At 35.2% G+C, this 27,638-nt stretch overlaps 1 protein-coding gene across 6 annotated transcripts in view; it reads left to right on the top strand.

Annotated features, from left to right (window-relative positions):
• The window catches only part of RELCH (RAB11 binding and LisH domain, coiled-coil and HEAT repeat containing), a 113,841-nt gene that overhangs the window by 11,892 nt on the left and 74,311 nt on the right, over window positions 1-27,638 (top strand). For 4 of the 6 annotated variants that reach the window (XR_003004495.1, XM_024754854.1, XM_024754855.1 and 1 more), the window contains exons 2-8: window positions 6,456-6,545; window positions 15,047-15,118; window positions 15,229-15,284; window positions 15,387-15,500; window positions 26,166-26,369; window positions 26,475-26,566; window positions 27,167-27,460. Coding sequence is in view for 5 of the 6 variants with exons in the window: in XM_024754854.1 (XP_024610622.1) it covers window positions 6,456-6,545; window positions 15,047-15,118; window positions 15,229-15,284; window positions 15,387-15,500; window positions 26,166-26,369; window positions 26,475-26,566; window positions 27,167-27,460 (922 nt within the window). In the remaining variant the exon portion in view is untranslated. The remainder of the gene's footprint in view (window positions 1-6,455; window positions 6,546-15,046; window positions 15,119-15,228; window positions 15,285-15,386; window positions 15,501-26,165; window positions 26,370-26,474; window positions 26,567-27,166; window positions 27,461-27,638) is intronic. The other 2 variants (XM_024754856.1, XM_024754857.1) reach the window with 1 other exon arrangement.

Here is a 27,638-nt window from a genome sequence, read left to right as displayed (position 1 = left end):
ATATGTGAGTAAGGAGCGTTGACCAAAGAATATAAGGTGGGATGATGAGAGTTATGAATGTATCAGCAAAATCTCTAGTCACATTTTATTATTGTTCTTAATGTTTAATATTTGCATTTTGTACCCTTTAATAAGTTACAGCAGTAAGAATTTTTGTCTCCTAAACCTTCTAATAAGATGTCCATATCAAATAGGTAGCCTGTATTGATGGGAGATTTTTGAATCTACAGTCTTACTGAACTCTTCCTAACAGATTTTTTTTCTATAAACAGTATTGTCTTCTGAATGCAGTTTTGATCAAATGTGTATGACACAAAGGTCGGAAAGTAAAATGTATACTTATGTACTGTTGGTAGGATACTCTTTTGAGAATAATTTGGTGATATCAATCATATTTTTAAAATACATATTCCTAAAAAAATAAAATAAAATACATATTCCTTAATATCCAATTCCATTTCTATAATTTATTATAGACAAGCTTGTTTGCATTACTACTGAACCTAGGTTTTTTTCGTATATTCTACAAGTAAAGGTATCAAAGATTGAAAACAACCTGACTGTCCAACAGTAGGGGATTGGCTAATTAAAAAAAACGATCTATATGTGCTGATGTGGAATGATCACCAAGATATATGATAAATTGAATAAATTAGGATGCAGGCTAATTTATTCAGGTATTTGTGTTTTTCCATTTACATACAAAAAGGGAGAAATTGGCCTATACCTAGGATATTTCTAAAAGGATATATACAGAAGAGTCTAAACAATGATTGTCGTCACGGAGGGTGATTGGTGTTTGGGAGATGGGCTTACCTTTTCTTTGTATGCCCTTTTATATTTTACCACATATCATGTCTTAAGTGGCAAGGCTGGGATTCCAAACCAGATCACTAACTTCCAAGTCTGCATTCTTTCCATTACACCACAACTACTGTTTTGTCAATTTTAAAGCACAGTTAAGCAAATATTCTTAAACCATTTTAGTGTATGGTCAGGCAAAGTATCTTAATAACTCATTCAGAGTATATCTTATTAACTCAGAGTAGCCAGTCGTTTTAATGCAGAAGGCAAGTCAGGTAGTATAATATTGATCATTTAAAAAATAAAGTGATAAACTATAGCACCACATCAAGACAGAGGTGAATAATCTGCTGAATGAAATTCTAAGGAAATCTGCCAAGGTTGGATTAGCATGTACTCTCTTTTTCAGTCTTGAAGCTTTGCTGCATGGTTACATCTAAGTTTCTGGTCTAGACATGGAACATGGCTAAGCCTCAAGGAGGAGACCCCAGTTGCCATCATGGGTGTAACCTTCTTCCAGATATTCCCACCTATTATTTCAAAACTCCCCAGCAGTAAGAAATGGTGTTCATTTGTTTTTGAAACCAGCTGGTCCTGGTTAGGTGGCTTAGATTGCTCAAGGTAGTGTCATCGTATTGTCTATGTTCTTTCTAACCATCCATCAGCCCTGTGCTTGTGTGCTGCCTTAGTTCAGGCCTTTAGCTTACATCTGGACCCTCAGTTTTAGCCTTATAACTGGTTCCTGTGCGTTTAAACTTTTCCTCCATCCTTATTCTTAATTGATTTTAAAAGCTATTCATTCCTGTCACTGCGGCTAAAACCTTTTAACATTGCTTTCTGCTGTCCAAGGCAACTTTTTTGAACTCTTTTTTTATTAGCAAAATTATATATTGCAGAAACAAGAATTTAATTCTTTTTAAGAATTTTATTTTTTCCCATTTTTGCATAGTATATGATAAAAATGACTTTGAAATATGTTATTATAAGTGTGCATCATAAAGTTCTGCCTGTAATTTTGCTTCTTCCTACCTTTTCAACCCTGTTGTCATATACCAGCCATTGGTGTACTCACATTGTTTACTCAGTGTCCCTTGAACATGTTTTATATATTCCTATCTCAGTGCCTTTGGCCATATTATTTTTCCTTCTCTTGGAATTCTTTTCCTCCATCCTCCTTTTGTTTTTTCCAGATTCTGTATATCCTTAAGGGAAGGTCCAGTTTATGTTCCTTCCTCTCCCTGAAGCTTCTCCAGCACATAGTGATCTCTAAATCCCCTGAACTTGTGGTATTTTTTGTCTGTCTCACTTATGGAGATTAATTATCTTTCTGTCACCAGTGCGTAATATTGTACCTGGCAAATAAGGCTTTGAAAAAATGTTGATGTTATGTTAAAGAAATGATCTTTAGGTAATGGGATCCTATAAATATGTAAGTTTGGAATATTCCGTGTGAAATTAGCTTTTCCCTGTGTAACCTGAGGAAAGTTGAGTCCAGGCTGATCTTTCTGAGGCCTTTCATGGTATCAAGCCCAACTTAGCTGGAATCTAGGAGATCTGAACCTGCATGCTTTTACATACTGTTCAAGGGAACTAATGGTTTAGAGCTCAGGCTTTGGCATCAGAGAGCTTGAGTTCATATTTTTACTCTGCTACTTCCTAGCTGCGTATCTCTGGGACAGTCTCTGTTTTCTTTACTGTAAAATATGGAAGGTAATGACTCCTCTTGCAGGGGGCTGTCACGAAGGTTAAATAAGTTTATCTATGAAAAATATCTGGCACAGAATAAGTGGTCAGAAAATCTTCAATATAATAACTAATGCTGTTATTAATAATAATCTTCCTTTTAACCTGATAGCTGTTCATATGGTAAAATCATCCAGCATTATAGAAATTTTAATTTCAGTGAATAGTTTGTCAATAAAATTTCAGTGTTCAAGTCTCTTCCTAAGTTTAAGTCTTTTGATTTGACATTTAACTCAGTGTAATCTTGTGACAGAAAAGACAGTGGACTGCAAACTGGGAGACTTACATTGTACCCCTAGCTTGCTCACAGATTAATTTGCTTAACCTTTAACATAAAGTAGTCTAACTTTATTATCGTTATCTGTTTACAGCACGAAACTACAGTGGTTTATAAACTTATTAAGGCAAGAACCAAGTCTTACTGAATTTTATCTTTCTACTCCCTACCATGGATTAGTAAATATGCATTGAATGAATACACGGTTCAGTTTTCTCATCAAACTGGGGTTGATGGAGGGGTTGGACTATCTCTAAGATTCCCTCTAGCTCTCAAATATTTTGAACATAGGGGTCAGTGAAGTGAGTCCCAGCGTTAGGGAAGAACTGAGGATCAGAAAATATAAATGTTTTGCCATTGACAGATTCCTAAGATCCATTTTTAATTTAAGTGGATACATATTAAAGTGTTTATGCATGACCTCAGATTTAGATATAATTACTTTTAAGGTAAATTTGTTATCTTTCTGTTTATTAAATTTATATACTATATACTTCTTTCTTTGTTACTTATCATGACACAGGCATGGTTCAGTAAACGATCTATACTAAACAAATTGGAATTTAAAGCTAATTGCTTGACATTATTTTTCTTCCTATTCTTTAACTGTGAACTGGGTACTTTTGTGACTTTTTAATTATAAAATGCCCATATCATAAAAGGTATTCACTGTGTTTGGGGAAAAAATACCAAAGCACAAATAAAAAAATTCAAGCAGTATAGAGAGGAGTATGTATTGAAAAATTTTAACTCTACTTCTTGGAGTCAGTTATATCTATAACCTTTAAAAATTATTATTCAATATTTTATTGTAGCTTCCTGTCAGTAACCTGGTACATTATAGTTGTTCACTAAATGTTCATTGAATTAACCAATGCTCTTTACCAGTCAGGAGCTGATCAATTTTCCTGGTACACTTAGCTTTTAAAGTGCTATATGATTTCCATGAAAGATACCTTTTCAAGGGTCTGAAACTCATTTTTTTAACTATCGTAAAAGTTACCTTCTGTCATTAGTACTAAAAGATTAAATGTATATATAAATAAGACTACTCTCATATGTGATTTATAAAATCAGTCTGCATGCCTTATAGTCACACTGTGTATAATGGTTTTAGTTTTCAGACCTAGTAAAACTTACATACAGGTTTTACTTGTTTGCCAACTATGATGAAAGTCCCTGATCATTCGGTTTCTGAGTTGTAAAGTGAATTACTAAGAAGTTACACAATCTTGGAATTTGAAGAAAGGCTTTGTGGTATACTTTATATTAGAAAGTGGTAGTAGCTTCTTTCTTAATAAAAGAGGCTAATTTTTCCAAACTCTTCCTCTTTTATATTAGAGTATTTGGAAAGGCATGTGCTTGCCCTGGAAAAGAATTGTGCATATTTGTCTAGGAGCTGTAATATTACCTATTAGTCTTAAATTCCAAAGTACATTTTATGTACAAAATCTGTTATACGTTAGCCCCATCAAAGTTAAAATTACTTCCTTCTATAAGTTTTTTCTGACATGGAATAAATTTTAATAAATTAGGAGATTTTTTTTTACTTTTATGATACTATAGTTATTGTTAGTTTAAAAGACATTAGAACTTTTTTTCTTGGAGAATATAAAATTGTTGGCTTGGAACTAAAAAAAATAATTAGAATATATTTTTCAATGGCCATAATAATACCAAGTCAAAAATTAAGCAGTGTTTGCTTTCCCCAAGAACTCTTCCTATTGCATAGGTGATTTCTTTGAAACTTTTAGAGAAATAGTAACAGTACAATGGAGGAATAATATATGGTGATCAAATAGGCTCTAACCTAGGCCTGTATGTGTGATTGAAAATAGTCTAACCTAGGCTTGTATGTGTGATTGAAAATACTAGAAAACACTTAGAAAACTAACATTAGATAGATACTTAACATAATAGAAAAATATTTATCCAGAATCAACAACCAACATCATACTTAACAGTTCATGATAACCCAAACTCCTGTCCATATATAGAACATTACTGTCACCCCAGAAAGTTCCCTCATGCTCCTTCCCGGTCAGTCAGTCCCCACCCCTTTCAGCCCCCCACTCCAAGAACCACTATAATGATTTTTTTCTACCATAAATTACTACTGCCTCTTCTAAGAGTTCATGTAAATAAAATTATACATTATATACTCTGCGTAAGGCTTCTATCGTTCAGCATAAAGCATTGAGATTCAGTCATGTTGTGGCATATATCTCAATAGTTTTTTTTTAATTGCTGAGTAATGTTCCTGAGTTCAGCCTATATTTAATATGAACTTTCTAGATTTCTGTGGTTACTTTTGTTATTTAGTGTTTCTTGGTTTATGCTTAAAATAAATTATGCTCTAATGAATGGTACTGTAATACTTGATTTTCTGTTATTTGTTTATGCTGTCTTAAAACTTAAGTTAATAGCAAGTTGTTATTTATCAGATATAATTAAATTGCAGGGGAATTAAATGCTTCTGTGAATAGAAACACAGTGTTCTCAGAAGAGTACTATATATAGAATTTCACTTAACAGGAATTTAAAGATAAGTGGTACATTGATAATGACATAGCTGTATTTGAAGAGTCAACCATTTCAATTATTGGCATGTACTAATTGTTTTAAAAGGAGGTGAGGGAGCCCTACATGTTCAAATCTTTATTTCTGTAACTTGCATTCATTTGTCCAGACTGTGCTTTCTAAACACAGATAATCTATTCCTTAGAGCAATATATAAACAGTAGACACTATGTAAGTAGCACGATTTAATAGAATGAGTTGACCTAGCCTCTCATTTGTCCCTTCTTTGCATTAGCTAGCTAGATCTCCTTTAGTGAGTATCAGCATTGATTTCTTCCTTTAAGTGAGAATGTTTACATCGTGTTTTTCTGTTTAGGGACACTTAAAAATCTGGCAAAAGCTAGGGACACTCCCCACTACCACCATGCACTCAAAACACAGAACTCTTGAAACCCCTTCATTTGCCTTTTGCATCCCATATTACAAATTCAATAAATGAAGTCTTTAGGAATTATCTTGGTTACTTTCTTTTACTTAAACCCACATCCATTTCACTACCAGGACATGTTGGTTCTACATCAAAAAATAACCCTGACCACTTCTCACATTTCTGCTGCCTCTATTCTAGGCCAAATGTGATCATCTCTCACCTACATGACTCTAATAGCCTCTTTTTTTTAAATTGTTATTTTATATTAAAGTGTAATTGATTTACACAGTAGCCTCTTAACTGGTCTCTCTACAAATCACTTTCCTTATAGCAGCCAAAATGATTTTCCAAAAATGTATGTGTTTTTGTTATTTTCCATTGTACTTGGAATAAAATTCAAACTGTTTACAATTTTGTTGTCCTTAGCTGGGCTTGTGTTATATCCTGTGTGTCCATTATTCAGGAGTTAGTTAGAGATCTGGGCAGGGAAACATGAGTTACTTCAAAGTAGCTTAATTGGTATGAGCATTTTTACCTTATTGTTTTAATAGAATTTCTATATCTTAGAGTCACAGTTTATTCACTGGAAAAAAAAATCTTAGCTAATTGATTTCCAATCCCTTATTTTGGCAGTTAAATAAAAATCTGTTTAATTCTATTTTTTTTTTTCGTTTATTACAGATCGAGCTGGGAGCATCAGTACCCTTGATTCTTTAGACTTTGCAAGATATTCAGATGATGGTAACAGGGAAACGGATGAGAGAGTGGCAGGTGAGTAAGACTGTAAAGACAGATTTGGATTTTTTGACATTCCAGAAATAATAAAATGACTTGAAGAATTCTCTTCTTTCTATAATTTGATATGTGAATATATTGATATAGTTATTATACAAAGTTATGTTACTAATTTATTGGCTGAAGGGAACATCCAGCCCCCAACTGCTCTTTCCAGTGGTGCTCTGAATTTTTGGTTATGCACACCTACAGTTTGCTGAGTTCTGCTTGTAGCCAGTAGTTTACAACCATGTAGTTATACAACTGGTGTAAAAGAGGTTTAAGTTAGCCATGGTTTAGTACAAAGTTAGTTGGTCATTGGCCTCCTCATTCCTTTTATCCTCCAAACCAGGACTGAGTAATATTCATGTGTTATATACCAATACAGCTCTACTGATTGTTAAAATTGGTTTAAATACTTCTATGCTGGTTGGTGAATAAAACTTTGCTTGGTTCCCTGGATGCTCCCTGGCCATCACTGCATCTCTCCAGAAACTTCTCTTGACTTGCCTGTGATCCAGAAAATAAAGGGTTAATGCTTGGTCCATCAGGGGCCTCCAGGACCTTGCCCATTCCAAAAAGAAGGCCAACATCCTTATTAGTTGCTTGGTTTCTCATTCCAATCTCCTTCCCCTCTCCATCCTCCCACCATTTCTGCCTTATAGGCATCACCACTGGATCTGTAGGGACTTCAGAAAACCAATTGGTACCCTCTGTGTTCTGCCCACATCAAATGAGGCCAGTTGGATTCTTCTGGGGGTCCACCCTGGGATTTACCAGTGTAGCAGCTCTGGCTCCTCAGGTGTCAAGTGACTGGTACTTTTCTGGTGCTTCAAGGCTGTGGCTGTCTGTTATTGAAGTAATTTTTGAATGTCTTGTTGGAATTGTAGTTTTCATAGGACGTTGACTCTGAGATAGATGGGAAGCAGACAGACATCAGTTAGGTATTTTAATCCACCAGAATGGTGGGCACACCTGGCACAGGAAGGATGCCACGTGGGACAGATGGGAGCCTGTGAGGGAAATATTTTTCTTCCATTTACTGGGACAAGTTTGTTAAAACCTACCAAATGTTTGCCTGTCATAGGCATTATGAATAAAAGTGAGTGCTAATTTTTATATAGCACTTGCTCCATTCTGGACACTGTTGTAAATGTATATTAACTCTTTGAGTTATAGAATTATCATCAGCCTCCCCTCCCCAAGAAACTGAGGCACTCAGAGATTATTAAGACTTTAGTGGCAGAGCTAAGACTTGAACGCAGATAACCCAGCAGCAGAGCCCACAACTGACTGCACTGTATGCTACCTCTTAGCATGAAGGATGAGGTTTGACCTGGTTAAAATGACATTCCAATATGTGGTTTTCATTTATTACTCAAGAATAGAGCTATTGAATGTTTAAAAAATCTCTCTTTCCCTAATCTCTTCCCTGAGTTAGGGGGAAAAAATGATGTAATTGTTTTTAATTCAACAGAGGCTAAGAGAGGATTCAGCAGTGAGAACAATAGCATTATCAATTGAATGGAGAAGTCATTGGAAGAGTTTAATGCAGCTCCATATATCAAGTCATGATTTAGTCATAAGCATTATTAATTGAAAGCTGTATCAAAAAAGAAATCACATCAGTACTGTCTGAAAATTAGCAAATCAAATGGGAATTATTTGAATAATTTTAGGGCAAACTTATCCTACTAATTATATCATTTGTTAAGTGGCATTGTTATATTTAATTATATAGTAAATGTTAGCTATTCTGTGTTTTCTGTTATATGTTAAGTATTAAATGCATGGTATTTTGGTTTATTAGAGACTAACCAAATATATTTAGTTTTGTATATTGTATTGTTGTTCAGATGGTTATATATCAGAAAATAACTTCTACCCAGAAATAGACCACATAATTATTTTCTTCCCTTTAATTTTTGTTTGAAAACCTAAATTTTAGACTTAGTAAAATTTAAGAGGTTCATCATTATTCTCAGTATTTAGGTATTTTAGTATTTCTAATTAGGGGGAACAATGATATAGAAGCAAGATGTTATAATTAAGCAATATGTTATAACTAAGCATAACTAAGAGTGAATATTTTAAATATTTGGTAGTTTTGACCTTATATTTTTAATCTAAAGATTATACTCTTATCTCTAAGTTTGGGGAGATAAAGTAATTTTTGCTTACTATATAATGCTAATGTATAAATATATGCTGTCTTGAGAAAGAAATACTATGTGATGTCACTTATATGTGGAGTCTAAAAAATAATACCAATGAATCTATATATCAATGTAAAACAGAAACAGAGTTATAGACTAGAAAGCAATCTTACGGTTCCCCAAAGGGGAGAGGGAGGAGAGGATGGGACAAATTAGGAGTATGGGATTAACAGATACAAACTACTCTACATAAAATGGATAAACAACAATAGATACACAAACAATAGATAAACAATGCCCTCTGTAGCACAGGGCATTATACCTAATACCTTGTAATAACCTGTAACGAAATATAATATACAAAAAAATCGAATGGCTATGCTGTATGCCTGAAGCTCAAGACAATATTGTAAATCAACTATACTTCAGTGTAAATGAGTGACTGAATGCTGTCTTCCATCTTCACTGGAAAAGGGAAGGAATTGTATGTTATTCCAAGAGAATGGCATTTAGACTTTTAATGCTCTTGTGCCATCGCCTATTATTGAGCCAAATGTGTGATACGTGGATGAAAATTCCAATTAATCGCAATTCCCATTTACAAAAAGATTTTTGGCTCTTTGCTAACCATTGCTAGTAACTTAGAACCTAATCGAAAAATGAACGATCCAGAAAAGATAATTATCCTGCCATCTATCATTGGATCACATGTAAACCTTACAGAGAAAGAATAAAAATCTCTTTTATTTTCGTATACCAGTCTTGGGCAGAAGGAGATTATAGATAATACAGGTATTGAGTCCGCTGCCCCACGATGCAAATGTAGGGTCTGCTCCAGCCTTTAATAAACTGTTGCTGTTTATGAGACATATATATACTACTACATGTGGGTTCAGCATCATTCTTATCATCTTTTCCCTAAATTTAAATATCTGGTTATTTTTTCAAGTCTGTACAGGTGTTCCTTTAAAGAGGAAAAGATCTCTAAATGGGCAAATGTTTATTGAGCACCTGCTCTGTGCCAGGCACTGTTCCGGTTGCTTTATATAAAATACTTATTTAACCTTGTTAACAATCTTTCAAAATAGGTCATGATATCCTTATTTTATAGATCAGAAAACTGAAAAGCTTACCAAGATTGAAAAATTTTCCCAGTAGCCTCCATATGGCTAAAGGGCAAAATCAGGATGTGAACATATAGGTTTTTATTCCAGGGCTCACGAGTATCTTTAAGTACCAGGCTGGAGCTTTGACTCATCGGTACATTCGTGTGGATAGCAGAATCTTATCTTTCCCATAAAAGACTGTTTCAACATAGTCATTTTCTTTCCAAAAAAGTAAAATTTCAAAAGCATTTCATTTCAAATATTTTCCACTTCTGAATTTAGTAGACACCAAACCAAAATGAGCTTAATTTAACTGACTTTTTGGTAAACGCCTTTCTATATGTTATTAAACAAAGCTGTACAGTGTACATACAGTGTAGCTGTTAAATTTTCAAGTTTTCTTCAAGATAGCAAGGGACATCTATGTTCTAAATATTGGGATTGCCATTCTTTAATTAGACATTTTGAGCATCTGCTACGTATTAGGTATTATGTTAGGCGCTAGATACAGACGCATGAAATAGACAGAGTTTCTGCCCTCAAGGAATTTGTACTAAAACCTGTCTATATCTGTAATACAAATAAATGTTCAGTACTTTGGAACTAGTGATAAGGAACTTGTTGATTTTAGAACCATCTGTATCCCTGTCTCAGGTTCACCTGATCCATCTTTTAGCATCAGAGTCTCTGATTTTATTTGTTCTCATACCTCTACCTGTTACTGTATTACTTCTCTAGTTCATACTTTTTTTTTGCGGTACGCGGGGCTCTCACTGCTGTGGTCCCTCCCGCCGTGGAGCACAGGCTCCGGACGCCAGTGGCCATGGCTCACGGGCCCAGCCGCTCCTGCGGCATGTGGGATCTTCCCGCACCGGGACACGAACCCAGGTCCCCTGCATCGGCAGGCGGACTCTCAACCACTGCGCCACCAGGGAAGCCCCATACCTTAATTTTTGTATTGGGATCTAGAGAACTGCAGAAACTGTTCTTTCCAATTTGCAGGGAAAGACACTACTGAATGCTGGTAAGATCACTGATGTTTAGATTTATTAGATATGGCATCAAGTACTGGAATGCCCATTCATACAACTAACATTTGCTGAGTCCTCTATATTCAGGGTATTATACTGTTCTGGGAACAATAAACAACAAAGTAGACATATGAAGCCTTTTTAAGCCTATGTAATCTAGTAAACATTCTAAAATGAAATTCAAAATTTTGCCTGTGGGTTAACCTGGCCTTACCCCCTGGGTAAGAAGCATCATCAGTAGCCCTCTCATTCCTTAGCTGTTGGGCTGCAGCATACATATACAGCTTTATCAGGATTAAATAAGCCTATCTGTCTTATTATAATATATTTTTCCTTAGTACAAATATCTTTACCTCTTGTTTGCAGTACTTTTTGTTTTTCTTATTTTCAACTTTACTTAAATCTTATTTATGGTTTTGTATGATTTAAAATAGGATAGATGCTCCAACAAGGCTTTTTTTTTTTTTTTTTTTTCCAACAAGGCTTTTAAGGGCAACAAGCCTTTGATGTGAGTTGTAAATTGTTAAAATTTATATATAAATTGTTAAAATTTATATAAGTCATAAAGGTCTGAACTAGGACATTTGCAGAGACAATTGAGATGAATGGTTATTTAGGATTCAAGGGCTGGAATCATTATGGCTTGACATTGAATTAATGTGGGAGTAAGGGCAAGAGGTAAGTGAAGAGTAATCTCCAGGTTTCTTATTTGGGCATCTGGGTAGATAGTGGTGCCCTTAATGAAGATATACTGCAGGAGGAGGGAAGACAGATTTGAGAGGAAGATGATGAAGTTCATTTAGATAGGATCAAATTCAAAGTTTATGAGACATTCAAGTGGGCATGTCCAGTTGATAAACAGGTAGCCCTGTTTATCTTGGGGAAAAAGTTTAAAGATTTCTGAATCTTAAGAGTACTGGTGAGAGTAAAACTGTAAGAGTGAAATGTTTATCATCCCAGTATATAGAGTAAGAAAAGGACCAGGGAGGACACTCTGGGAAACACCAACTTTGAGATGAATGATAGAGGATTCTGTAAGAGAACCTGAGCAGGAGGAACAATAATGGGAAGAATTTTCTTCTTTTAAAGTTTAAGGAGGAGGAATTTTTTCCCCCTCAGAAGAATATAGAAAACTAAATGTGTACAAACCACGGAGATTGCATCTTGCTTCCGTTCATTTATTTCTCACTATTTGCTAGGTCATGTGTAATAGTCCTCTACCTTTCTTAGGTCTGTAATAGGCAGGGAGCATTTTCTAAACCCAGAAGGAGTGGTGATGGTACTGCCTGGGGATTTTTGTATTATTTTAGGAATATATTTTTATTCTAATTCATATTCTTATGAGAATTTTCCTCTTTTCCTAGAACCTTTCCTGGGATAATAAAATAAGTATTAAGGATGGGGAAGAGGTATTTTATTACCACTATAATATTCTGATCAGTATTATAGGAAAGATCTAAAATATGTATTATTTTGAGTTTTGTGCCAAAAGAACTAAGACTAACAAATATTTCAAGATAATATTAGTAATATATTTAGTTGGGGCAACAAAGAATCAATATTTCTTTCTGCTTTGAAATTTAACACTGCACCTTTGGTGTCTCGACATGGTCAATTGTATATATCCCAAGTCACGAGCACCTGATCTTGAAGCTATCAAGTACCCCTGATATAATGCCAGTATTATCCAACCCTATTTAGGAAATAACTATCTCAACTAATCTAGAATTGCTTATACTGACTTAGTCATTAAATATTTTGGTAAGATTGTAATATGCAGTATTAGAATATACCTATGTCTGCGATTACTTTAGTTCCAATAAAATTGCATTCAGCAGGGTTGGGCTGGTGGAGGGTTGGAATAGTGGAGTGAGCAGGCTGGTAGTTGGTTCCTACAGTGTTTTTTAAAAACATGTACTTCTTCAAACATTTTTATGAAGAATTATAATATTTGAAAAATACTTGGAGGTTGCTTGGTACAATGTATCTCTTTACAGGATAATAAATTTTGAGATTTAATCCAATATTTTTTTAATGAAGAAGTGACAAATTTATATATGTGTAAATATAGCTGTTCAGACCTTTCTTGTGAAACTTTCTCACATAACTGCAAATACTTGATCATACTGTGCCTTTATAGAGATGTGCTATGGCTTCAAAGATATGCCTTTGTCTTTTAAAGTCTATATTGTATATTAAGAAACATGCAGCAGAGTGAATTCATTTTGATAAGCACTATCTTTCCAGAGCATTGGTACCTTTTAATGACATTTGGCAATGTATGTGTAGATGTGCATAAAAATATTAATTCTTGCCGTCTGACATGGGTTTTTCTGGCTTTCTGTGCCTTGATCATTTAGTGTTTTGCTCTTGGTCACCTAAACTTTCACCAGTTGAATCTGAGTTTTTTTCACAGTTTGTGTTTTAACCAGTTTTTTTTTAATTTATTTTTTTCATATTTCTTTCATTCTGGTGCAGGGCATTTCTGATCTGCAATTGTTCTGTAATATGTTAGTAAATTGTAAGTGATTCTGGAAGCATAATATGTATACTCATTTTGCTTGTGGTATAGTTAAGTGCTTTTAAATCAAAATAAATTACCTAAAGTTTTGAAATAAAAAGAAAAGTAAACCTATTCTGTACTTACCTAACACATTGAATGTGTGCAGTCTGACTTTAAACACAAACTCTAAGAGTTTCCAGAAGTGTTAAGTTTTAGGAAATGTTTTAACTTTGTTGCACAGAAATATTTGCAGATCAGCATTGCTGACTAACAAAAAAGAAATAGTCACATACATGTCATCTGATTTTTAGTTGTGCTTCCGTGTTGCTGCAGGGAAATTCTGTGCATCAAAATAATTGGCTTTAATGTACCAGATGTGATTCAGTTACATCTTAAGTTTTTAATGAAAATATGCAAACTGAGTGAATTCTATTTTTTCCATATATTTTTATAGCCTTGTTGTCTCTGATAGCATTTCATTTGCCATCTTCTTTATTCTGTTTATTAGTCAATGAGGAAAAAATGCATCTTTAAAGTGTTAAATTTGCTAATTTTTATGCAGAACTATTTAAATTATAATTTTTTTAAATATCCAGTTGTGACAAAAATCACTTAATTTTCTCAGAGCTTTACTTCACACAAATGGCTTTTTTCCCCACATCTAAGCTTGCTTTTTCTTCAGAGCAGTATTTATATATTTTAAAGAAAATTCCCAGCAAAGACACATATAGTTAAATCTTGCTCATGATGAAACATTTTAAAGAGCTCATTAAAATGTCTCCTCAGTATTCATGTTTATCTTATAATCAGACTCTGTGGTAATAGGAGAAATCTTTAAGTTTCATTAGTACCTCTTACTATGAACAAATATCTATTTGAAGAGTTGTCAGAAACTTTGAAATTCTACTTAAATTTACTCAGTATCCTTAGATTACCACACTTGTAGAATTGTACTCAGTCATTTGCTTTAGAATGATCTTAATTGTAAATTAAAAGACAAACTATTTCTATCCTTTGGCTTTAAATGAAACCTAAAATAACCCCCTCAGAACTTTTTTTTAGATATGTGTTTAACATATCTGTGCTTGTTTATACAAGACATACTTGTTTGTAGAAAAATTGATAGGCATCCCACATTTGTTAAATATTTAAACCCTGTTATTTCAACATCTTAATGAAGGACTATATTCACTAATGTTTCTGTATGTTGATTTATAACATTATTCTAGATAATGCATTTTAAAATACGTTTTTTTTAATCCTAAGATTTTCTTTAAGTGTATTTGCTAGGACTTCATCTAATTTTTGTCTTTTCCCCTAAAATTATGTCACCTGAAAACATTCCATTACATTTCTTACCTAGACTGAGTGAAACACAACCACCTAAATTACTAAGATTTTTATTTACCTAAAGGAGAGTATGCCATAGATTTTACTTTTAAATAGAGCTATTCCTTGTCAGACAGCTGGAACATTTGATCAGTAGTCCCCTGTATTCTAAAACTATGGAAAACATTCACCAGTTTGCTTGCAAATCAACTCTGCTGCATGCGTTCACAAGTTTCATAAAGATTGCATGCTTTCTGTTTTCAATACAAATTGTATTTTTTTTTCATACCCATCCTTGCTTTTTATTTTTTTATTTTTGTTTCCCTTTTCTTGGTTGGATGCCTGTGTGTGTTTATTCCAAATCCCTGTCCAGTCCTGGAGTTTGAACTACGGAAAGCCAAGGAGACCATTCAGGCCCTCCGAGCCAACCTGACAAAGGCTGCAGGTGGTGTACATAAACTTTTTTGAGACTTTTTCTACTTTGACAATGTAGAAGTAGCTGAGATATTTTCTAATGTAAAATAGTAAAATATTATTCATATTTTCTTCCACCAGAACACGAAGTTCCTTTACAGGAACGAAAAAATTACAAATCAAGTCCTGAAATTCAGGTGGGTGAATGATAGATCTAAAAGTATCTTCCATATGAAATGGTAGCACAAGTATTGAAGGAAGAAGACTTACAGTATTGTATGTCTTTTATTTATCTCTAGGAGCCAATCAAACCTCTTGAAAAGAGAGCTCTAAACTTCTTAGTCAATGAATTTTTATTGAAGAATAACTACAAGCTGACATCAATAACCTTTTCAGATGAAAATGATGATCAGGTACAGTTTCTTTTCGGTTTTCTTTTTTTTTTAATAAGGGACGATTTGTTTCCTTTTTAATTTATAATATACTTATTTTCTCTTTTATCTAGTTTCTTTAGTTTTTCGAAAAGTTATACATATTGTAAAATTCCATAAGGCTTCCCAGTCTAGTATTCTGTTGGCTTATAGATTTCCTGTTTCTAAAGACTTCTCATTCTTTCCAGGGAGCTTTTTACAACTCCCCTTATAACTATGTAATCTACTCATATTTCCATGTATTTATAAAATGTGCTTTTTTTTTTAACTTTAAAACATTTACTTAGTAGTACAGATTAATGTGTACTTATAAATTCAGTTTAACTAAAACCTCTTCAGTAACACTATAATAATTAAGATGATAGATGACAGCATTTAAGAGAGAATATTTTGAATAAGAGAATATAAGTTGTGTCTCTGAATAGGAGCCAATCTTAGAACCTCATTATTTTACTGATAAAATCTTATAGGAAAAGAAATGATGCTTTGTTTAGTGTTATCTCGTAACTCTGGAATATTTTGACTTCTTAGTGCGAATAGGTCAGTTTGAATCTTGTACCTTCGTAAAGTAAATACCAAGGAGTGTATTGTATAGAAATCAGGAGGCTATCATTTTAAATCAGGTATATCCCATTGGTCCATAAACTATCCCATGGATCATTTAGCAAAAATAAAAGTAGCAAAAATAGAAGTTCTCTAAGGAAGATAGCAGTACAGTTACTCCCTCAGTTATTGTAATGTATTTGGCAAAAACTAAATTTAATAAAATATATAGTTATTCTTTATTAAATGGTAGTTTTACTCAACTATATAAAAGACATTAAACTAATATTTACCTAATATAAATAATGTTATAATATACTGTGATTATATTTCAGGTTAATCATGTTTTATCACAAACTTAGGTTAATGATCAACTAAACAATGAATAAGAAATATGTTGAATATATGAGAAACATTGAGAGGCCAAAAAGAAGGCAGAAAAAGAAGAAAAAGGGAACAAAGAATAGATGGCACACACAGAAAACAATAGCAAGATGGCAGATTTAAAACCCAGCCATATCAATACTCACTTTAAATATAAAGTTCATCTTTAAATTTAAGTTTAAAGTTCATCTTTAAATTTAAATATAAATGATCTATCCTTCCAATTAAAAGGCAGAAATTACTGGAGATTTCAAGCTGGCTCTCTCAATAATTGATAGAATAAGGTAATAGAAAATCATTTAGGATATAGAACACTTGTGCTATGCTATCAACTAACTTTACATAAGTAGAATTTATAAAACTTCATCTTTCAATAGCTGAATACATGTTTTCAAATACGTATGGGTCACTTATCAAAATAGATCATATTATATCTATTAAATAGATGTAGGTGATAAAGCAAGTCAGTATTTAAGAGGATTTTAAATATTTCCAAATGACACATAAGTTAAAGAAGAAATCAAAAGGGAAATTATGAAGTATTTTGAGCTGAATGAAGATGAAAACAAAACCATCAAAATTTGCAGGATGTAGCTAAAGCTACAGGAAAGTTTATGACACCAAAATGTTTATAATATAAAAGAAGGAAGATTTCAAATTGATGAAAATCAGCTTCTACTTTAAGAAACTAGAAAAAGAAAACTAAGCAAAGCCCAAAGTAAGCAGAAGAAAGGAAATATTAAAAATGAGAGTGTAAATCAATGATATAGGCAACAGAAAACAATAGAGAAAAGCTAATAAAATAAAAAACTGAGTTTTTGAGGTTAATGAAATTGGAAAACCTCTAGCCTGACTGATTAGGAAAAAGAGAGAAGAAGCAAATTATCAAAATCTGGAATGAGCAAGGTTATATCACTATAAATTTTACTTATTATATATTAATAACATATAACATATATATTAATAACATATAACATAGTATAGCCAAAACAACTTTAATAAAGAAGAACAAAATTGGGGGACTTCAGCTACCTGACTTCAAGATATTGTAGTTTAGACAGTATCTTATTGGCATAAAGGTAGACAAATAGATCAATAGAACATAATAGAGAGTCAAGAGATTAATTTATGCATAGATGATCTTTTGATGTCTGACAGAATGCAAAGTAAATTTCATTCAGAAAGGACAGTCATTTTTATAATTGGTACTGGAACATTTTGATATCTGTAGACCTCCAAAAATGAATTTCAAACCATACCTCACACCATCTACAAAAATTAATTCAAATGGATCATAGCTTTAACTTCTAAAACCATAAGGCTCCTAGAAGAAAACATGGAAAAAATTCATTGCAACCTTGGAAGGTGGGCCAAGATTTCTTATATATGACACCAAAAGTGTGGTGTTCTTCAGCAAAATTGTTCTCATCAAAATCAATAACGTCTGCTCTTTGAGAGCCACTCTAAGCAAATGAAAAGGTAAGCCATAGATTGGGTGAAATATTTGCAAGTAACATATATGATAAAGGACTTTATCCAGAATATTTAAAGAACTCTCTAAACTGAATAATAAGAAAACAGCCCAATTTTTAAAAGCATGGACAAAAAAATTTAAACAGATACTTCAACAGAGAACATATATGGATAGCAAATAAGCACATGAAAAAGGTGCTCAGCATCTTTAGTCATTAGGTAAATGCAAATTAAGTCACAATGAGAATACCATAACACTTAATAGAATGTCTGAGACTGTACCAAGTCTTGGCAAAGATGTGGAGTAACTAGAAATCTCATTTTTGCTAGTGAGAATGCAAACTGGTACAGTCGCTTTGGAACACTTTTTGGCAGTTTCTTTAAAAAGTTAAAACCTTCACCAACTATATGACCTGGTCATTCCATTCATGGATATTAAAATCCAAGAGAAATGAAAGCATATGTTCATACAAAGACTCCTTTACAATGTTCACAGCAGCTTTATTTATGGTAGCTAAAATCAGGGTAACAACCCAAATATACAAGAGCAGGCGGTTGAATAAAACATTTTAATATATCCTTATAGTAGAATACTACACAGCAACAAAAAGGAACAAACTGCTGACAGATACAACAACACAGATCAGTCTGAAAATCCTTAATCATTAATTTGGGTGAAAAAAACCAGACAAATATAGTACTTGCTGTATGAATTTATAAAAAATTCTAAGAAATGTAAACTATTATACAGTGACAGAAAACAGGTCAGTATTTGCCTAGGAACAGGGCACATGTGAGGAATAAGAGGGAAGGATTACAAAGGGGCCAAGAAAACTTTTGGGAGTGAACAAGTTCATCTTGTTGATTGTGGGTACACACAGATGTCAAAACTTATCAAATTGTACATTTTAAATTAGCTCGTGGATTTAAATCATGCAGTTTACTGTGTATTAATTATATACCTCAGTAAAGCTGTTTTTTATGAAAGGCAGTGGAAGTGCTCATCAATAACCTGTTCTTTAACCATTAAACAACATTTAGTGCTAATTTCAAATGACCTAAAAGCAGAGCTATATAGAGCCCTCACTCCCCTCATGTTTAGTCTCTAGACAAAGTGTAAAACTTTTTGCCCTGTTTTATTTTTGATCATATACCCCGATTTTACCCTCTTAGTGGCACTTATCATTACCTGCAATTATCTCTTGTCTCCCTGACTAGACTATAAGTTTCTTGAGGCTAAAAGAATCTCTTGTTCATCTCTGTATCTGCAAGTATAGTAAAACTCTGTAAATATTTATTGATAGTTTTCTCATATTTTTATCTGCATGCAATCATTGTCTTACTGTTCTTTGCTTCCCTCCTACCAGTTCTTTCTTTTATGATTTTTTACTTTCTATCCTTTCTTTCTGTTGTGCTATGTGAAATTTTTTTTTTTTTTTGTAAATAAGCGTTCTGTGTATTTTCAGCTTCTCTCAGAATATCCTTTTTGCTTTAAATAACACTTGTCTCTTAACTGAGGATGCTGTTTCCCCTATTTTCCAAGTACGAGACGGTGGTGCCTCTCACACTCTAGAACCAGGATGTTTTCTCCCAGGGTGTTTTCTCAATTGGAACATACACTTTGACATTACAACAAAATTATGATTATGTTGAATTTTCAAGATATTAGCAATAAGGGGACTTCCCCAGTGGTCCAGTGGTAAAGAATCCTCCTTCCAGTGCAGGGGACGTGGGTTTGATCCCTGCTCAGGGAACTAAGATCCCACATGCCACGGGGCAACTAAGCCCATGTACCACAACTACTGAGCCCACATGCCACAAACTACAGAGCCCATGCACTCTGGAGCCTGCATGCCACAACCAGAGAGAGAAAAAAACTGCACACCACAACTAGAGAGAAGCGCAAGCACCAAAATGAAGAGCCCATGTGCCACAATGGAAGATCCCACATGCCGCACTAAGGCCTGACTCAGCCAAAAAAAAAAAGAAGGATATTAGCAATAAGGAAAAGATAAATTTCAGGGGAGGAGCTTCAAGATGGCGGAAGAGTAAGACACAGAGACCACCTTCCTCCCCACAAATACATCAGAAATACATCTACATGTGGAACAACCCCTACAGAACACCTACTGAATGCTGGCACAAGACCTCAGACTTCCCAAAAGGCAAGAAACTCCCCACGTACCAGGGTAGGGCAAAAGAAAAAAGAGACAAAAGAATAGGGAAGGGACCTGCACCAGTGGGAGGGAGCTGTGAAGGAGGAAAGGTTTCCACACACTAGGAAGGCCCTTCACAGGCAGAGACTGCGGGTGGCGGAGGGGGGGAAGCTTCAGGAGCCACGGAGGAGAGCACAACAACTGGGGTGCGGAGGGCAAAGCAGGGAGATTCCCGCACAGAGGATTGGTGCCAACCAGCACTCACCAGCCCGAGAGGCTTGTCTGCTCACCTGCTGGGGCGGGCGGGGGCTGGGAGCTGAGGCTCGGGCTTCAGTTGGATCCCAGGGAGAGGACTGGGGTTGGCGGCGTGAACACAGTCTGAGGGGGATTGTGCGCCACAGCTAGCCGGGAGGGAGTCCGGGAAAAAGTCTGGACCTGCCGAAGAGACAGGAGACTTTTTCTTGCCTCTTGTTTCCTGGTGCACGAGGAGAGGGGATTAAGAGCACCACTTAAAGGAGCTCCAGAGACGGGCGTGAGACGCGGCTATCAGCGCGGACCCCAGAGACAGGAATGGGATGCTAAGGCTGCTGGTGCCACCACCAAGGAGCCTGTGTGCAACCACACGTCACTATCCATACCTCCCCTCCCGGGAGCCTGTGCAGCCCACCACTGCCAGGGTCCCGTGATCCAGGGACAACTTCCCCGGGAGAACACATGGCGCACCTCAGACTGCTGCAATATCACATCGTCCGCTGCCACTGCAGGCTCGCCCCACATTCGTACCCCTCCCTCCCCCCGGCCTGAGTGAGCCAGAGCCCCCGAATCAGCTGCTCCTTTAATGCCATCCTGTCTGAGCGAAGAACAGATGCTCTCAGGCAACCTACACACAGAGGCGGGTCCAAATCCAAATCTGAACCCTGGGAGCTGTGTGAAAAAAGAAGAGAAAGGAAAATTTCTCCCAGCAGCCTCAGGAGCAGCAGATTAAATCTCCACAGTCAACTTGATGTACCCTGCATCTGTGGAATGCCTGAATAGACAACAAATCATCCCAAATTAAGGAGGTGGACTTTGGGGGCAATGATACATTTTTTTTTTTCCCTTTTTCTCTTTTTGTGAATGTGTATATGGATGCTTCTGTGTGATTTTGTCTGTATAGCTTTGCTTTTACCATTTGTCCTAGGGTTCTGTTTGTCCGTTTTTTTGTTGTTTTATTACTTTTCAAAAAGTTTTCCTTAATAATTATTTTTTATTATAATAACTTTATTTTATTTCACTTTACTTTATTTTATCTTCTTTCTTTCTTTCTTTTTTTTCTCCCGTTTATTCTGAGCTGTGTGGATGACAGGCTCTTGGTGCTCCAGCCAGGCATCAGGGCTGTGCGTCGGAGGTGGGACAGCCAAAGTCAGGACACTGGTCTACAAGAGACCTCCCAGCTCAGAGATCTCACAGAGATCTCCATCTTAACGCCACGACCCAGCTTCACTCAACAACCAGCAAGCTACAGTGCTGTACACCCTGTGCCAAACAACTAGCAACTAATAACACACAAGGGAATCCCCATAAGGTTAACAGCTGATCTTTCAGCAGAAACTCTGCAAGCCAGAAGGGAGTGGCAGGACATATTTAAAGTGATGAAGGAGAAAAACCTACAACCAACATTACTCTACCCAGCAAGGATCTCATTCAGATTTGACGGAGAAATTAAAAGCTTTACAGACAAGCATACGCTAAGAGAATTCAGCACCACCAAACCAGATTTACAACAAATACTAAAGGAACTTCTCTAGGCAGGAGACACAAGAAAAGGAAGAGACCTACAATAACAAACCCAAAACAATTACGAAAATGGTAATGGGAACATACATACCAATGAATACCTTACATATGAATGGTTTAAATGCTCCAGCCAAAAGACATGGACTGGCTGAATGCATAAAAAACAAGATCCATATATATGCTGTCTACAAGAGACCCACTTCAGACCTAGGGACACATACAGACTGAAAGTGAGGGGATGGGGAAAGATATTCCATGCTAATGGAAATCAAAAGAAAGCTGGAGAAGCAATTCTCATACCAGACAAAATAAACTTTAAAACAAAGACTATTACAAGAGACAAAGAAGGACAGTACATAATGATCAAGGGATCAATCCAAGAAGAAGATATAACAACTGTAAATATTTATGCACCCAGCACAGGAGCAGCGCAATTGATAAGGCAAATACTAACAGCCGTAAAAGGGGAAATCGACTGTAACACAATCATAGTAGGGGACTTTAACACCCCACTTTCACCAATGGACAGATCATCCAAAATGAAAATAAATAAGGAAATACAAGCTTTAAATGATACATTAAACAAGATGGACTTAATTGATATTTATAGGACATTCCGTCCAAAAGCAACAGAATACACATTCTTTTTATGTGCTCATGGAACATTCTCCAGGATCATATCTTGGGTCACAAATCAAGCCCTGGTAAATTTAAGGAAATTGAAATCGTATCAAGTATCTTTTCCGACCACAACGCTATGAGACTAGGTATCAATTACAGGAAAAAATCTGTAAAAATGCAAACACATGGAGACTAAACAATACACTACTTAATAACCAAGAGATCACTGAAGAAACTATAGAGGAAATCAAAAAATACCTAGAAACAAATGACAATGAAAACACAGTGACCCAAAACCTTTGGGATGCAGCAAAAGCAGTTTTAAGAGGGAAGTTTATAGCAATACAATCGTACCTCCAGAAACAAGAAACAACTCAAGTAAACAACCTTACCTTACACCTAAAGCACTTAGACAAAGAAGAACAAAAAACACACAAAGTTATCAGAAGGAAAGAAATCATAAAGATCAGGTCAGAAATAAATGAAAAAGAAATGAAGGAAGCCATAGGAAAGATCAATAAAACTAAAAGCTGGTTCTTTGAGAAGATAAACAAAATTCATAAGCCATTAGCCAGACTCATCAAGAAAAAAAGGGAGAAGGCTCAAATCAATAGAATTAGAAATAAAAAAGGAGAAGGAACAACTGACTGCACAAACACAAAGGATCATGAGAGATTACTACAAGCAACTATATGTCAATCAAATGGACAACCTGGAAGAAAAGGACAAATTCTTAGAAATGCACAATGTGCTGAGACTGAACCAGGAGAAATAGAAAATATGAACAGACCAATCAGAAGCACTGAAATTGAAACTGTGATTAAAAATCTTCCAACAAACAAAAGCCCGGAACCAGATGGCTTCACAGGCGAATTCTATCAAACATTTAGAGAAGAGCTAACACCTATTCTTCTCAAACTCTTCCAAAATAGAGCAGAGGGAGGTACACTCCCAAACTCATTCTACGAGGTCACCATCACCGTGATACCGAAACCACACGAAGATGTCTCAAAGAAAGAAAACTACAGGCCAATATCACTGATGAATATAGATGCAAAGATTCTCAACAAAATACTAGCAAACAGAATCCAGCAGCACATTAAAAGGATCATACACCGTGATCAAGTGGGGTTTATCCCAGGAATGCAAGGATTCTTCAGTATACGCAAATTAATCAGTGTGATACGCCATATTAACAAATTGAAGGAGAAAAACCATATGATCATCTCAATAGATGCAGAGAAAGCTTTCAATAAAATTCAACACCCATGTATGATAAAAACCCTCCAGAAAGTAGGCATAGAGAGAACTTACTTCAACATAATAAAGGCCACATATGACAAATACACAGCCAACATCATCCTCAATGGTGAAAAATTGAAACCCTTTCCATTAAGATCAGGAACAAGACAAGGTTGCCCACTCTCACCACTATTATTCAACATAGTTTTGGAACTTTTAGCCACAGCAATCAGAGAAGAAAAAGAAATAAATGGAATCCAAATTGGAAAAGAAGAAGTAAAGCTGTCACTGTTTGCAGATGACATGATACTATACATAGAGAATCCTAAAGATGCTACCAGAAAACTACTAGAGCTAATCAATGAATTTGGTAAAGTAGCAGGATACAAAACTAATGCACAGAAATCTCTTGCATTCCTATACACTAATGATGAAAAATGTGAAAGTGAAATTAAGAAAACACTCCCATTTTACCATTGCAACAAAAAGAATAAAATATCTAGGAATAAACCTACCTAAGGAGACAGAAGATCTGTATGCAGAAAATTATAAGACACTGATGAAAGAAATGAAAGGTGATACACCCAGATGGAGAGATATACCATCTTCTTGGATTGGAAGAATCAATATTGTGAAAATGACTATACTACCCAAAGCAATCTACAAATTCAATGGAATCCCTATCAAATTACCAATGGCATTTTTTACGGAACTAGAACAAAAAATCTTAAAATTTGTTTGGAGACACAAAAGACCCCGAATAGCCAAAGCGGTCTTTAGGGAAGAATACGGAGCGGGAGGAATCAGGCTCTCTGACTTCACACTATACTACAAAGCTCCAGTAATCAAGACAATATGGTTCTGCCACAAAAACAGAAATATAGATCAATGGAACAGGATAGAGAGCCCAGAGATAAACTCACACATCTATGGTCAACTAATCTATGACAAAGGAGGCAAGGGTATACAATGGAGAAAAGATAGTCTCTTCAATTAGTGGTGGTGGGAAACCTGGACAGCTACGTGTAAAAGAATGAAATTAGAACATTCCCTAACACCATACACAAAAATAAATTGAAAATGGGTTAGAGACCTTAACCTAAGGCCGGACACTACAAAACTCTTAGAGGAAAACATAGGAAGAACAGTCTTTGATATAAATCACAGCAAGATCTTTTTTGATCCATCTCCTAGAGTAATGGAAATAAAAACAAAAAGAAACAAAGGGGAACTAAGGAAACTTCAAAGCTTTTGCACAGCAAAGGAAACTACAAACAAGACGAAAAGACAACCCTTAGAATGGGAGAAAATATTTGCAAACGGATCAATGGACAAAGGATTAATTTCCAAATAATATAAACGCTCATGGAGCTCAATATTAAAAAAACAACCCAATCCAAAAATGTGCAGAAGACCTAAATAGACATTTCTCCAAAGGAGATATACAGATTGCCAACAAACACATGAAAGAATGCTCAACATTATTAATCATTAGAGAAATGCAAATCAAAACTACAATGAGATATCATCTCACAGCAGTCAGAATGGCCATCATCAAAAAATCTACAAACAATAAATGCTGGAGAGGGTGTGGAGAAAAGGGCACCCTCTTGCACTGTTGGTGGGAATGTAAATTGCTACAGCCACTATGGAGAACCGTATGGAGGTTCCTTAAGAAACTAAAAATAGAACTACCATACAACCCAGCAATGCCACTACTGGGCATATACCCTGAGAAAACCATAATTCAAAAAGAGTCATGTACCACAGTGTTCATTGCAGCTCTATTTACAGTAGCCAGGACATGGAGGCAACCTAAGTGTCCATCAACAGATGAATTGATAAAGAAAATGTGGCACATATATACAGTGGAATATTATTCAGCCATAAGAAGAAACAAAATTGAGTTAGTTGTAGTGAGGTGGATGGACCTAGAGTCTGTCGTACAGAGTGAGGTAAGTCAGAAAGAGAAAAACAAATACCGTATGCTAACACATATATATGGAATCTTAAAAAAAAAAAAATTGTCATGAAGAATCCGGGGACAAGGCAGGAATAAAGATGCAGACCTACTAGAGCATGGACTTGAGGATCCGCGGAGGGGGTCGGGTAAGCTGGGACAGAGAGTGGCATGGACATATATACACTACCAAGTGTAAAATAGATTGCTAGTGTGAAGCAGCCGCATAGCACAGGGAGATCAGCTCGGTGCTTTGTGACCACCTAGAGGGGTGGGATAGGGAGGGTGGGAGTGAGGGAGACACAAGAGGGAAGAGATATGGGGACATATGTATAGGTATAACTGATTCACTTTGTTATAAAGCAGAAACTGACACACCATTTTAAAGCGATTATACTCTAATAAAGATGTTTAAAAAAAGATAAATTTCAAAAATGCAAGATAAAACTGCCACATAGATTTTTTTTATATTATTTTTTTTTTATCTTTTAGGATTTTGAACTATGGGATGATGTAGGATTAAACATTCCGAAACCTCCAGACTTATTGCAACTCTACCGAGATTTTGGAAATCATCAAGTGACTGGGAAAGATCTTGTGGATGTGGCCAGTGGTGTAGAAGAAGATGAATTAGAGGCTCTGACACCAATTTTATGCAATCTTCCTCCAACCCTTGAAACTCCTGCTGCTGTAGAGGTGAGAGGTATTACCTAAGTAATCCAGTCCACAAAAAGTGTTTAAACTGCATAAAAGCATACTATGAGATCTTGAGTTTCTGTTTTTCTCCCATTTTGATTTTAGAACTCCTTGCTAGTAAAGAAATTAGAAGATAAAATTAGTTTATTAAATAGTGAGAAATGGTCTTTGATGGAACAAATCAGAAGACTTGAAAGGTTAGTACTTAATCATTATTTCTAAAAAACCTCTTAAAGTTTTTAAAGAAATTGACAGATTATATAAAATAACATTTCAGTTGTGAGACATAATTTTTCATATCCTAATACTTCTGGAAAAAAGTCTTATAGTTGCTTATATACTTAAAGTGTCCTTTTTCCCAAAAAAGTTGTCCCCGTAATAATCATGTAATTGCATATGTCTTGGAACCAAGAAATAAGATATTTTTTATTTTCTCCAAGTTGTATCAGTAGTAATAAAATAGCTTTTCACATTAGTGCTGTACATATTTCCCATTCATTATTTCATTTAATTCTTAATTCTGTAGAATTTTTCCCATTTTGCAAATGAAGAATGTTAAGTGCTAATCCAAAGCATAGTTTATAAAACCATTTTTATGCTTTATAAGTGTTTGTAGCTGCACTTCCAGGTATATGAAGCATCAGTGTATATGGTGCAGAAGAGATTAATCAGTTGCCAAACCACTTTCTATTAATATGTTATACTTTTAAACCATTAAACCCATTATGAGGTTTATGCTATTGCCAAAGTTTTAAAAAATACAGTTATTCTCTGATAATTTCTCTTCCTTTCTACAGTGAAATGGACTTCCTCAAAAATGAACACTTTGCCAGCCCTGTAGTTTGTGACTCTGTTCAGCCTTCTTTGGATCAGTCTCCCCACAAGGACTCTGAAGACAGTGGACAGGATTCAGTTATAAATAGTTCAGACATGGGAGAGAACAAGGATATCCATCTTTCAAAATCAGATGAAATTGATTCCACTATTCCTAAAGAGAATTTCCCACGTTCTTTCCCCAGGAGAGAAAGAGAAGGAATGCCATCTTCTTCCCCATCAAATAAAAGCACAGTCCATTTTGATAAACCCAATAGGTTGGTATGCATCCTGTGTTTTGAAATGCATCTTTCAGCTATTTAGAACATTGTCAAAATAGAAGAGTTTCAGTTCTTATTTTGCAGATCAGATGTATGAATTTCTATGTTTGGCATGAACTTAACACATAGCAAAGTACATGTCACCAAAAAAAAAAAAAAAAAAAAAAAAAAAAAA

This window comes from Neophocaena asiaeorientalis, unplaced genomic scaffold, assembly GCF_003031525.2.
Source record: "Neophocaena asiaeorientalis asiaeorientalis breed wild unplaced genomic scaffold, Neophocaena_asiaeorientalis_V1.1 scaffold124, whole genome shotgun sequence".
NCBI classification, from domain to species: Eukaryota; Metazoa; Chordata; class Mammalia; order Artiodactyla; family Phocoenidae; genus Neophocaena; species Neophocaena asiaeorientalis.
This window is presented reverse-complemented; position numbering and strand designations above follow the sequence as displayed.